General features: G+C 48.1%; 1 protein-coding gene across 1 annotated transcript; it reads right to left on the bottom strand.

Annotated features, from left to right (window-relative positions):
• Positions 1-2,883: 2,883 nt before the first annotated feature.
• On the bottom strand, positions 2,884-12,739 carry ENC1 (ectodermal-neural cortex 1). The gene is made up of 3 exons (XM_077759945.1): positions 12,613-12,739; positions 7,211-9,026; positions 2,884-3,035 (listed from the first exon to the last, which is right to left on the bottom strand). The coding sequence occupies exon 2, from the start codon at positions 9,011-9,013 to the stop codon at positions 7,244-7,246; it is 1,770 nt and encodes a 589-aa protein (XP_077616071.1). The 5' UTR covers positions 9,014-9,026; positions 12,613-12,739; the 3' UTR covers positions 2,884-3,035; positions 7,211-7,243.
• Between the last annotated feature and the right edge of the window lie 1,357 nt (positions 12,740-14,096).

Genomic DNA, 14,096 nt, shown 5'->3' with positions numbered 1-14,096 from the left:
TTTGTGCCATTACGGGGAAATAATAGGCATATATTCCTGCTTACTTTAAATGATTTCTAAGGCACATCAGATGAAAAGGGGATTGAACGCCAGCTCCTTCTTTCACAGGTTTCCTACCAAAATATAACCCAGAGTTAGGTTTTTAAAAAATCAATTCCTTCTATACATTATGCATGCTGTCTTATCATTGCACGGTACATGACTTTTTATATTCTCAGCTATGAATAGCCCAGAATTGAGCTGTTTTGCTTCACTTAAAGAAACAGCCTAAAAGGCCAACAATTTTAATGATTCAATGTGCAGACCTGCTTTCCTGAATGTATGTGACTAGATGGTGATATAAGACTTTCAGAAAATACCTGCAATGATCTTGTCTTGATTAAGCTAGAAAAGGCACGATTTTTTGGCAGACTAAATTCTGCTCTATTAAAAGAAAGACTCACACACACAATGAAGAGAAAAACTCTAATAATTTATTTGACCTTCAGTTTCACATTGTGAAAAAAAAAGCAACAGTTTTACAAAACCTCAAAAAGGTAGTAGTAGCAACCAAGCACATATGGACATGAACACTTTACTTCAACTTACACGGAGTTTTGTACGTGAACCACATATTCAATAGCCAAGAGAGGGATATTATTCAGCTCTAATCACTCTTATTCAGACAGGTGTCAAGCCCAGAGAAAAGGGGGCTACACAATTATACCAGAAGTGGAAGGCTGCCCTTTGTTATCTGTTTCCACAGCAACCAGTCCACAGAATAAGAAGAACCTTCTCTGTCTTATGCCAAGGTTTTTGTGTGCACTGTGCTGTGAATTGTATTTGCTTCAAAGTGGGGGACGTTTCACAGGGTGAGAATGGTCAAGTAGTGAGCCCAAATGCCTCCATCAATTCAAAGAGCGGGAGTCCAGAAAGTTCCCTGCAGGCTGGGGGCCCACCCTGACCACGGCTCCCTCTGGCTCACACACAGTAATTAATAGAGGATTCAAGGACAGACCACAACTTTGAAACAGCTGCAGAAAATTCATCCTGCTTTCAGAAGTCATGCAGTGACACACATATCTCGGCAGATTTGCATCATAAACTAGAGAGCTGTGAGAGCCACGGTATAACGCCACCACGACGCTGCCAGGGTGCAGTCAGACATTTGCATCACTTAGAACACATCTAGGAGCCAGGGGCTGACTGCTGCAAAGTACTGGGATGCTTTAATTCCGACGGCTCACTTCTTTTGGTCCGACGATAGCCCACTTATTCATGGCACGAATGAACATGTACAATTAGTCTAAAGCATTCAGGTAAAGAGAAATGTTAAGGAATTATCTGTCACCAGACAATACAAATGCACTCACAATGCAAAAGGGTGTTATCAGTCCTAAGCCCTATTTTCTAAACTACGGTAATGTGAGCGACATGGATGAAAACAGTGCTTACTTGCAGACCCTGGCCTTCCCCAGGACCCCCCGAGGAAGCGCCTAATGGAGTCCAGCACTAATACCTATCACGGCACACGGTTAGTAAACAAACACTTGAACTAGCAAAGAATGTATTCACAACAGATTCCCTCCTATCCCGGAAAACCTCTCAACGGGGGCCACTGCTTATAATTCTTTGGTGTTTCCCTGCCAAATGTGTCACTTATACACACCAAAGAGTTCTTTTAGAGACTTACCTATGGGTGAGCACTAAAGTCTACTTTGTACCAACGTGAATATCGTCTTGAAGAACTTCTAACACTTGCTACATCGTACCCCAAGAAGAGAGAACAATGAATCCAGGTCAAGCAAATCTGGTGAGTGAATTAATTTATGGCTGTGACAGTTCAGCCTTTTCCTGTTAACTGTGGTTATGGCAAAGCATTTTCACAAGGTAATAAATAGATAAATAAATAAACTTGGGGGCAATGCCTTTCCGTGTGCCCTATATACAAAACTATCCCATAGAATTTTCCAGGATTTCAGGATATCACACAAAGAAAAAAACTGCAAGGCGACTTGGTCCTTTCCAAATTTCAGTAGCTGAGATCAAAGTAGGTGAAGTAGATGGGAAGGACTGGGGTTGAAAGAAGCCTTCCCTCTCACCCCATGAGCCATCAGCATGACCAGAGCCCATGAAACGTTAAAAGTTAGTCTAAGAAAAGTGACCTCCATGCTTTCTCTACCTCTACCATGTAACTTGTTTTTGTCTTGTACTCCTTCCCTGTCTTGACATTTACAAAATCCCCCCCCTTCCCAACCCACCCTCCAGTTATACTCCAAATTGTAACTCCCAAGTTTTCATTTTTGTGCAGCAACGCACTTCACGACAGCCACGAGATTGTGCAAAACATACAACCATTCACACACACCCATACACGTGAAGACAATTTTAGGCATTGTTTCCGCATGCAGGCATCAAACAATAAATAGCTAAATCTATAACCAATTTCTTAACAGCCAAGGGAAAAGTTTAAAGTCACTTATAAATAGGAAAGAACATCTACCGAGCGCCTACCAACAATGTCCCCATTGTTCAGAACCTTCCTGGGGAGCACAGCCCCTCGGAGATTAGCGGAGAGTCCAGGGGTCCTCGCTCTGCAGCCAGCCAAGCCCGCTCCCCTCCTGGCCCCACAGTTGGGCTTTCAGTCTCCAACAGCAGCTGGTGCGGAGGCTTCAAGCCTGCTCCTCGGAGAGGGGTGACAACCATTTCAAATGTTACACATAAATGGTGGAGCCCATGGAAATCAAATGCTGAATATGGTACAGCAAGGGAAAAGGGCCGGCTTTTCTCTCCCTTTGAGGGGCTGATTAACGCTGACATTAATCCACAATTACAGGACAAGGACTAGATCACAGGTTCATTCATTCATATTTAAACCATGNCCCACCCCCTCCCCCACCCCCTCCTTCATGTCCAGTTAGAGCATTTACAAGGTGCAGCGAATTGTAATCAGAGTCTTGTAGCAACTTCGTTTCCTTTTTCTTTTCTTCCTCTTCATTAAATTTGGCCTCTCCACAGTCGAAATCTCCTTGTGTCTCGCCAGGTGATGGAGTGGGCTGAAACAGAGGGAACAAAAGGAATTCTCGTTAGTAACCTCAAAATCTACAAAAAAAGGTAAAATCAGGACAGAGCTGGTCAATATTGCTTCCAAAGGTCTTAAAGGCATGTTCCGTAGCAAGTGTGCAAAGGTAAAGTGATTGCCTTCAATGCACACACATGGGGTGTGCAAGGGTATGGAAGGCAGGCTAAACAGACACGATAGTGTCCAAAGACAAATCTTCATTTCTCTGCTAAACAGTAAATATATGTATGATCAAATACAAACTTCTACGTCTAGGTTGCTGTTATGGATTGCCACCTTCCGCTTCCAACATTCATAATTCACCTCCAAGGTTAAGCAAGAGCCCCTGTGAAGCGATCACCAGAGGGTCACAAAGGATTCCTGGCCAAACCCTTCTTGGCCCACTTCCCATAAAGGATCCCCAAATCAATTTATTCACCATATAGAAGGCAGACATATTAATCCTCTTATTTCAATGCATCTCTGCTATTCATCAGGGCAGAAATCAGTCTCGCTTCCTTTCACACGACAACATACCAGGCCTCCACAGCCCAAGGCTGGAGTTTATTCTCCAAGTTCATCAGTCCACACTCGGGAGACGCCAGCTATGGTATGCCGTTATGATGTACAGAATCGACCGGCGTCAAGTGTGAATATAGATTCAGGTGCCATAACCACAGAGGCCACACAAGTCACCGGAGGTGGCATCTCCTCACCGGATCCACGGTTCCCATCCGCTAGATCTAATTCTATATAGGGAAATTCTACAGAGGGCTTTTGTCTCTCAAACACTCACCCTATCTGTTCAGAAAGCACATTTCCAGCGCTAGTGGAGGAATCTCATTCCTGCTGCTAGAACTCTAAGCGCACACAAAGGGAATTCAGGAGGGGCCGTTCATTACTTGCACTGAATTCTTCTCCTTTTGTGTGCCCAGAAGTCTGATTCATTTCATTAGTTGTTTCTTTTGGCAGTTTCATAACCGTGATTCAAGCTCTCAAGGCATTCCTTAGACTAGTGTCATCTTCCACCCCACCTCCCAGTAACCTATAGATCAACATTAGCCCAGAAGAATGTATTTTGTGATTGTAATAATATGACATTTCATGATGTTGCATTTTCAAAAAGGGGAGGGGAGGGACGGGAGGGGAGGGGAGGGGAGGGAAGGGAAGGGAAGGGAAGCTCTAAAAAGGGAAGAAATAAAGCAAATCAAAACCCAGATGCTGTCAGCTATCAGGGCAGAGCCACACTGCACCATGAAAATGGGAGAGTAATCAAAAGCAATTTCCTTTTTGTCCTTCCCACCCACTGACAGAGCAGCAGGAGACAGTTAAAATCCCCTTGGTGAATGAGCTTTTAGACCCAGGGAAACTTCTTGTTAACACTGTATTAATTCGGTTAGCACCTACACTTGGAGATCAAAGAGTTGTCCCGGAAGTTTTGGCAGTTTAGGGCTGATACCTGCACAGCACCTCTTTTAAGTCACTCCATGGAGCTTAAGTGTTTTAACACGATCTTGTGTGTAGAAAACTTGAGGAATTTAAGCCAACATTCTCCCTATCGGAAACTGCAAGGGTGGCTTTGATCGGGCCCACGCCACCCTTTCAAAAGGCAAATGGGGCCTTGTCAGATTTCCTTGTTCTGTGCTGGACTCTGCCTGGTGGCACCAAGGGTGGGTAGGTGTTTCACATATGACCTAACACTTTATTTGCAAGTTTCCCAGGGACCGGAAGTATGTGCTTAGGTTCAAACACACAGGATAGGGTGAATTCAAGTGTTTGCCGACATACTCTGGGCTGGGAAAGGAGGCACCAAAAATGAAGTACAAACATTACAATCAGATAATAGCCAAAGAAACCTCACCTTCCCCCCACACACAAAGCTAATTCCATGACAAGTTACAGTCTAAACTGAAGAGGAAAGAGGGCTAAGAGTANCCCTCCCCCCCCAAAACACCCAAGTCTGAACGGGGCCAGAGCTAGGAGAAGCCTAATTCAAATCACTCAGTTGACAAAGGAGGAAAGTCCGGACACGATAGCTTAGAGAATTCACACGTGGCCTCTTCCTGCCTCAGCTTCCTTACCTTGCTCCGAGGGTGCCCGCCAATCTGGCCGTCACTGTTTTGATGCACTGCCACCAGCAGCGCTGGCCGTGTTTATGGCGCTCCCATGCAAACTCAGTCGGTTCCGGACTAACACCGAACTGAGCGTGCTGTTAATTGATGCTCTTGCCTAGGAGGTTCTTTAAACCTGCTTTAGACTTGAGTCATGCACTCCTATCGCAGATGAAATAACCACGTTCAGCGCATTTGTTTACTTAGGATTACTGAGAGGCCAGCAAGGCTGCAAAAACCAGTTTGGTGTGGGAAGCTGTCAGCCCAGCTCCCCACAGGAGGTTTCTGACCGTTCCAGCTCCTTTGAAGGAATTTCATTCCAAGGTTACATTATATTCTAAGAATTCTACTAACCGTACTAGGCTGGAGAGATAAGTGAAGAGATGAAAAAAACACGAAAGAGTAATTGTAAAAGTGAGGTCAATTTTAGCGGGGTTTTAAAATGAGCTGTACAAAACGTGGGAAGAAAAGACGAATGAGTCAAAAATCCCTGTCTGCTTTACTCGCGAAGACCCCTTCATTTCCTTTTTCCCCTTTGAGAGTTCCCTTCAAAAATGTGAAACACACTAGGGAAAATGGAGCCAAAGGTTTTCAAGGAATGAGTCAGTTTTGACTGTACTTCCTCCAAAGCAAAGTTTTAATTGTATTCTCTTATTATTAGTAATAAGCCCACGAATTAGCAAAACAAATCAACAAATTCCATGTTCTCTGTGCTACACTTAGACATGCTTAAGTGGTTCCTGGGGCCAATACGAAGGGTGCTTAATGGCAGCAAAGCGGCCATTAGCTTCACGAATGCTGAGCTGTGTAGACCTATTAATTATTTGAGCCAAGAGTATTATATACTCTTAAGTACACAAGACGACCATTATGGACTCAGATACATGACACGGAAAGACAACTTTTGTTAGCCCTGACAACAAGGTCAGCCTGTCTGATTAACTCTGAAAGACTGCAGTATAAGGCAGTCTCTCTGGCTCAGTGGGTCCACGCCTGAGACAAATTTATACCACGCAGGTGCAACTTTTTACAAGGACAGACCTTGACTTCCCTGTAAAGTTAATAAATGCCTAACGGGGGCTATTTTTTCTTTTTTTGAGGAAAAGAAATTTTAAATTTTTTCAATGTTTTATTTATTTCTGGGAGAGAGACAGCGCGAGCAGGGGAGGGTCAGAGAGAGAGGGAGACACAGAATCTGAAACAGGCTCCAGGCTCTGAGCTGGCCGTGAGCACAGAGCCCCACGTGGGGCTCGAACCCATGAACCGTGAGATCATGACCTGAGCCGAAGTCGGACACTTACCCGACTGAGCCACCCAGGCGCCCCGAGGAAAAGAAATTTTAAAGAGGCAAATAAATAATTTGGGAGAGAATGAACTAGGAATACATTTAAGCATTCAGTTCTTTACATCCTACTTCATTCCAGAAAAGGGTTTGAGGAATCTAAATTTGAATGTCGACAAATATCTCCTGGAGCGATACCAAACTGAAGCTCAAGTTTCTTAAGGAGCAGTTCAGCCTGATGCTCAAATACTTCCACCCCGGAACCAGAGTGCCTGCGCTGATTCCTTGACCAACTCTCCCCCCTACTAGGCTCTATGACCTTAGGCAACTTACTTAACCTCTGCGTGCATCGGTTGTTTCCATCTGTAAAATGCTCTAGTAATAGTATCTCGAGAGACTGTTGTGAGGATCAAATGAAACGATCCACGCGAAACACACGGCCCAGCTCCAGGCGTTCGGGGAGGTCTCATTAAACATGGGTTGGCGTTATTAACATAGGTCAGGGGTTCTCAACCTGGCTGTATGTTAGATCACTAGAAAACATTCTAATGCCGATGCCTGGGACCCAGCCAGACCAAAGGAAATCCAGCCTCTGCGCTGGGCAGTTTTTGAAAAGCTCTTTGGGAGATACCGAGGTTCAGGAAAGGCTGAGAACCACTGACTTACGTTATGGGGAGTTGCAGCTGTGGTCAGTTCTGGGCTGCAAATTCTTTTATCGTAATAGTTTTCGGGGCTAGCTTAATTCTATTCATACTTAGAACCAAACCGGCTTCTTACCTCACACTCAACGTTCTTTACGCGGTCTTGCGCCTAAGAAGGCAGATGCTTCCAGGTGCTGACAAACGCTGTAGGGATCAGTGAGTACGGGACCGTGGTTATGCTGTTCCACACATCTAGGGTTGGATCATAGCAGTCCAAAGTCTTGCATCGCTGAATGCCAAAGTAGCCTCCAACCACATAGAGCTTGTTTCCGGAGGCCACAGCGTGGCAGCTCATGCGCTTGGCCGTCACGTCTCCCACCTTGGTCCACTGGTAAGTCTCACTGTTGAATTTGTAAGCAGAGCAGGCGGAGAACTCTGTGTCTCCACCCATAATAAAGATCTGGTTACCCAGCACAGCGGCCGCTGTGTAACGCCAGGGCTGGGGACAGGTGGCGGGTACCGTCCACCTGTTTTCACACTGATCATAACACTGAACCTTAGGGAGCTTGTCATGACTGACGCTGGTACCTCCGAAAGCAAACAACTTGAGCTTGGCACTCACTACCGCGGCGTTGCTAACGCCTTCTCGGAGTGGGGCCACCATGGTCCATTTGTTGGTTGTGGGGTCATAGTGTTCTACCTGCTTTAGAGAGACTGAGGGGGAGGCCGGCAGACAGCCAGTCGCAGCCGTGTGCCCCCCAACCACATACAGGCAGTGCTTCAGTTCAGCAGAGCCATGGCCAAACCTGGCCACCAACATGGGGGCCGCTTTGGACCACTCCTCGTGCAGGGTATCATAAACCCAGACATCTTTCGAGACCCCATTTTCAGACCCCCGCCCCCCAGTAATGTACACTTTGCAGCCGATTGCACATGCACTGAACTCTTTTCTTGGGCTAGGGATGTCAGCCTTGGGGATTATTTCTTTGGCCTTCTGGTCTACCAGGTACAGCTTGTCACACATGAAGGTCTGGCCTCCCAAGAGGAAGAGGGCATGGCCAGTTTTCCGAGGCCGGGCGCAGAGGCTGGTTACCACGCCGTCGTTCTGCAGGATTTTCAGTTTGCACCTGATGGCCTCTTCCACAATCTCCTTGCTCTTTCTCTGTTTGGTGATGAGCTCCTCCATGGCCACGTTCTCCATGAGATAAATGGCTGGCAGGAGGGCCAGCCTCACTGTCTGCAACAGCTCTGGGAGGTAGCAATAGCGCTTCTTCAGGTCATAGCTGATCCAGTTAATTGCAGACTCGTACACAAGCCTTTCATCTTCCGTCTCTAGCTCTTCGCTGGACAAGAGCTGCACCACCATGTCCTGGGGCAGCTGGAGGAAATCTTCGTTCTTCCTGATGGTTTGGAAATTGCTGAGACACATTCTCCAGGAGAGCTCGTACAGCTTCGTGCACTGGTGCGCGTCGGAGAGCAGCAGCATGCCCAGACAGTTGGTGGGGTGCAGATTCTTCTCTAGGAACTCTGCGCATGCGTCCCGGATGTCCTGAAACTCCAGCATGTCACCGGCTTCCAGGAGCGATTCTGCATTTTCTTCATTAATGATGACCCGGGAGGAGTACGCATAGTCCAGAAGCAGCTCCAAAACTTCGGGGTGGATGGAGTTGTCGAAGTTGACTTCACTGTCCTGGCTCTCTTTCAGGCCGCCGCTGAACATGGCTTCAAAGTAGCGGCTGCACGCGGCCAGCACTGCCCGGTGACAAGGGAAGGTCCTATTTCCAGCGTGGAGAAGGACATCCGTGAAGAGGCGCTGCTGGCGTAAAAGGTTCAAGTGTGTCAGGACACTGTCGGCATAGGAAGACTTGTGGAACAGATAGATGTTAATGGAGCCGCTGCTGGCCCTGGACTTGCGGTTCTCGTGCACGCTGACTGACATTTTGTTTCCGCTCCTAAAAACAGAGCAAAACAAAACAGACCATTCAACAGTGATGCTCCTGAGGTTCAGAACAGCAGAACAAAGCAAACCAAAGAGTCACGAACAGAGAAAACAGGGCACTTGGCCACTGGCCTCTGCTGCCCACTGTTCCAAATAGTGGACAGCCATTCCTGTACAGAGTCGGAGACGGCCACCTAGAAGGAAAGGCATTCCGCTGGAATACTGTTGAACTATTGGAACACTGTTCAGAAAAAAAAAAAAAAAAAAAAATTCGCTGCTCGCAAGCAGGTTCATCTTGGAAAACCTGACTGCCAACTTTCAGGATATTGAAGTCGTGGAGAATGTAAGTCAGCAAAACCCTAGAGGAGCCAGGCCTCAGTCTCGCTCCCTCCTGTCCTTGTCCAGCTAATTCACACGGGCCACGTAAAATGCCCAGGCCTCCAGCCCTCGTAACGCCAGGACGGGCACCAGCTTTTATGCCCCATGCAACATAAAGCCATGTGTAAAACACAATACCTATTAATTAATCCCATTAAGAACTCCTTTAGGGAGATCCAGTCTCTCTGTGCATCACAGTCAATGCGAAACGGTAACATTAAAATCATAGGCATAGGCCAACTTCTCCTATGACCGGATCTTTCTTTAAATGTTACAAATAATTTCCAACCAGACAGTTTACCACTCCGAGGTCCTCAAAGAGCACCAGTATAAACATGACCAAGGACTGATGAGCAGTCTTTTGTGAAAACACAGAACAGATTCTGGCCACGATCACCACCCATCTTTCTTGCCCTGGACAGCTTCCAAAATGAGGATTTGCACACATAAAAGGAAGAATATTTTGAGTAGCAGACTCATGACTGCTGTTTTTCTATTCTTCCTGCTATATATCAGTTCTTGGAAAACGAGTTGCAAGAACAAAGGATCTATCCACCCCTCTCTTTTGGATTAACAGTGCGTCACCAGAACCATCCTTCTGTACCTGCAAACACGGCACATGCACAGAAGGAGTTCAGAATGCAAACACTGCCTTATCTAAGTCAAAAGCCCTCACACATATGTGCGTGCACGCGTGTGTGTGCATTGCCAGCCGTTCGTAATTTTGGGCCACCCTAGAATTTATTTGCCGACTGACATGCTTTCCTCTGTATTATTGAAATTAAAGCAAAATCTAATGGTAGCTTGGGCTTTCTTCAGGAGATCAACTGTAGGTTAAAGACATAGGAAAGAAATACCTATCACCTACCTTCGAAAACTGAACCACATGCTTTTTTTTCTTCAAACCAAACCCCTGTTATTTCAAAGGAATAAAGGCTTCAAGAAGCTGCCTGTCAAAGGATCCCTGAGGAAGCTGTTTATCCCAAGAGGGTAAACTCTGTGAGTTACAGTATCTGTTCCAAGCCCAGAACAGCTAGTTCTCGCAGCATGCCACTGAAACCTACCGCCTCCTTGTTTCCTTCAACCGTTCAGATATTTATTTTGTTGTTGTTTCTACTGCAGTAATTATTAATACATGCAAATGAGTGATTTGCCACAGATTAATGGGCAAGATACCAAGCTGGAATTCCTGGGCAGCTGTGGTACAGCACAGTGAACAGCAAAGGCAGCACCCGATCTGCCTTTGACACACTGGCCGCACAGCATTAGGGAGGGCAACTTGTTTTCCTTTATTTTTGGATTGTAACTCTTCATTAAGAGTAAACATGGTTTAGCGGAAGAAAGTAAGTATCAAAGTCCTAGGGCTCAGGTGTTAGGAAGACAACATCAGTGTCCACGGTAACTTGGGATGGGATTAATGGTGAGGAACCGCACATCACTCTTGCCTCATGCAAAGCCTCTGCAGTCTGGTCCATTTGAACCAAAGCCCAGTGCTCCAGAGAGCTACCGATACAGCACTATGGGAACGCACCAAGTTTCCAAAGTCTTAGAACATGTATTAATTAACTTCTCTGACTGACGCTCTACCACTACAGCTGTGAATTAGTACATCCAGTCTGAAGGGCTTTGAGGAAGATTTTAAGCTTAAACCTCAAAAGATGATGGGACTATTCCTGTGCCTTACAGGGAAACTTACAAACATTCCCAATGGGTAGGTTTTTTTTTTTTTAAGCTAATGCTTTGAAAGCACCCTCAAATGCTGCCTTCTCTCCAGCTAAGAGTGGCTACAGCTCTAACAGAAGAATGAGGTTGCCTGCCCAAGATACATAAGCACCAATGTGCACGCACACTGGGAATCACACCTGGACCCAGAACCTGTTTCCCTGAGCATTAGATTTCAGGCCCTGTAAAACAACATTCACAACGAGGCTTACACTTAAGAAAACAGTTTGTTTAGAAGACCTTGGGATATAGGATCTGCATCCTTATGCATTCTGTGTTTATGCTCCTGTATTTTCCAAGTTGGCCCACAAAGCCAGAAGGAAGAGGCTAGCCTGTCATCTTGGATACCATCCAGATGGAGAAGCATGTCACAGTCAAAATCCAACACGCTTACAGCAATATTTGCTTAAAATAAAAGGTAAACTTAAAGACCCATGGGAAATGACTTGCTTTCTGGTCTAAAATTATGCAAAGATCAAAATATCAGCAGAAGCCATTTATGCAGGCTTCAACATAAAATGAATCATCCTTCTGGCATTTTTTAAGCCCCCAGAGAAATAATATTTGCATGCCAAGTAGCCACAAAAAAAAAAAAATGCACATATATACTTAACCTGCGTCTACAAAGAAGACAGAGAAAAGGGCTGCTATTACTGTGAACATCAAAAGGACTTCTGGTTACAGTAAGTTCAATTCACTTAATGCTCCTTACCCAAGCTCTCTGCTTCCAGTACTTTGCATCTCATCATACGTCCTTAAGATTTTGAACCTAGTCTCAATGCACTCAAAGGAGAAACTAGGCAGATTTTCTCGGGCATTTACCTTACTGATACGATGGAACGACTTTAGAAAGTCTCTGTCAACCAGAAAAACAACTGACCGAACAGCCGTCTACGTAACACTTGCAACGCTCTTTAACGCGCTGGCCACACCTGAGAAGGTAACACGAAATTGCATCCTGAACAAGTTTCACGGTTCGTCCCCACCACGCCCACCAATTCCTACCCTTCGAAACTCAGTATAATTCACTAAAAGTCAAATACTTGCACGAGAGGAAGTTAGTTTTTCAGGAAGTTTTCATTCATTCCCTACAGACATTACGCCTCAAAACATGCCCTCCCCAAGGGTGTGCGCGCGTGGCCCCAGCGCTCCCCTGTGCCGGGTAGGGTGCAACGTGCTGGGCCCTGGGGGCTGCGCAGTGCCAGGCAGAGCGACACCCACCCGCAGGGGAGACTGATCCTACCCCGGCTCGGCTCTCGGGTCCCCGGCAGCTCGTCCCGGGAGCCGCGCGGACGAGAGGAGGCCCCTCCGGCGATGGCCGGCGTCTGCGCGCCGTGGGAGGGCAGCGGCGGCCCCCGAGGTCTCCTCTCCGGGAACAGTGCCCCCACCTCCGCCCAAGTCGGAGTCCCGGGCTCCGGGACGAACGCTCCCCCGGAGGCCGAGCAGCCCCGGAAAGCCGCGGCGCCCGCAACAGGTCCGGGGCCGCGGAGGAAACTTACAGCAGAGGCGACCGGCGTCAGCTCACAACCAGCTGGGTTTCGCCTAGGTCACCAGGCGGGAGGCGACGAGGCGGACGGCTCAGCCCCGGGGAGCGGCGGCGACAACCCGGGCGAAAGGAGCGCGCATGGGGNGGGGGAAGGAGGGAGGAAGCGCGTGAAGGCCGCCCGCCGAGGAGGAGGAGGAAGGGGAGGGGGAGGCGACGGGGAAGAGCTGGAGAAGAGCGTGTCGGGGGAGTTAATCGAGAGAGGAAGCGGGGGGAGGGGGCTGCGGAGAGTGGGGAGAGACAAAGCGGACACGGTGCCTAAGCCACTAGCAGCTGCAACCCTCAGGGACCGAGAGTAGCAGAAGTTTGGCCGGGTCGCAGTGCCTGCGCCTCTCTGGCCCAGCCGGGTGGGTGGATAGCCCCTGAGCTGAGGGACCCTGGGCAGGGGAGGCGCGCGGCGGTGCACTCCGCGAAGCCGGAGCCCGTGAGATGCTCAAGAAGGGTGGCGGGGGGGCGGGGGGGAGCAGCAGGGTGCCCGCAGCACGCGCGCTGCGTGGAGCACCTGGAGCGAGGAGTGTCCAGGGCAAGGGCGCAAGTTTGGCCACTCCGGGGGCACTGCAGGTTGGCCCAAGGCCGCCCAAACGGTTTCGCGCTGGCAAGGGACAGACCGACCCGAGCCCCTGGCGTTTCCCCAGTGTCCCGCCGCCCCTCCCCNCAGCCAATCGCCGCCGCCGCTTGATTCAAAGCGAGCTGCTCAAAGGAGCGGCCACGCCGCACCCTCTCCCTAGCGATAGAGCCTAAATCGCCCTTTCAGGCTGGGCCCTTCCGGTCTTTTATCGCTCCGTTGTGTTAGCTTGGAGTTGAGCAAAGAAACGGTCCCGCACGCCTGTTTGAAGCGCCGCGTGCCAGGAGGAAGGAAGGCGATTCCAAAAACAATCGCGCGTGGCGATCGCTCTTTATGAAACCCGTTTCTGATCTTTGCACCGAGGGCAGCTTTTCCAACGGGAGCTAAGGCGCGTGTTTGCTTTTTTATTAGGTATTTGGAATAAAATCTATGAATGAACGGTAGAAATGACCTGTCCAGCCACCTCGTTTTGCACGTTGGGAAAGTGAGGCCCAGGGAGATGTGAATTGTTCAGCTCGAGGTCATAGGGCCACTTAGCAGAGGCCTTGCTCTGCAGCTCGAGTAAGGATCCACCGAACAAGGGTCCTCTCCCCTCCCCACTACACCCATCTCCTAGCTGTCCTCTAAGCACTAGACGCAGAAATGGTTTGCACGGGTTGAGGAGACTCCACCTAGCTCTCCCGGTGCCCAGAGACTGCCTTCACCAAGACTCTGTCGGTTCTTTATTCTAATCCCACTTTTCTTTACCCTGGTCCCTGCCGGTCTGCGCTGAGAAATTTCGCTCCTTGCAAAGCAAAGAAAGACAGTGCCCTCTGAAGTCCTTTGTTAGCATTAACTCGCCAGCCTCCCCAAGAGCCTTTACAAGTCTGTTTCCT

This window comes from Crocuta crocuta, unplaced genomic scaffold (assembly GCF_008692635.1).
Source record: "Crocuta crocuta isolate KB4526 unplaced genomic scaffold, BGI_CrCroc_1.0 scaffold162, whole genome shotgun sequence".
NCBI classification, from domain to species: Eukaryota; Metazoa; Chordata; class Mammalia; order Carnivora; family Hyaenidae; genus Crocuta; species Crocuta crocuta.
The sequence above is the reverse complement of the archived record's forward strand: the minus strand, read 5'-3'. Positions and strand labels throughout refer to the sequence as shown.

Bases quoted from the DNA above. Each gene is read 5' to 3' on its own strand.
- ENC1 (XM_077759945.1), bottom strand. From the start codon at position 9,013: ATGTCAGTCAGCGTGCACGAGAACCGCAAGTCCAGGGCCAGCAGCGGC.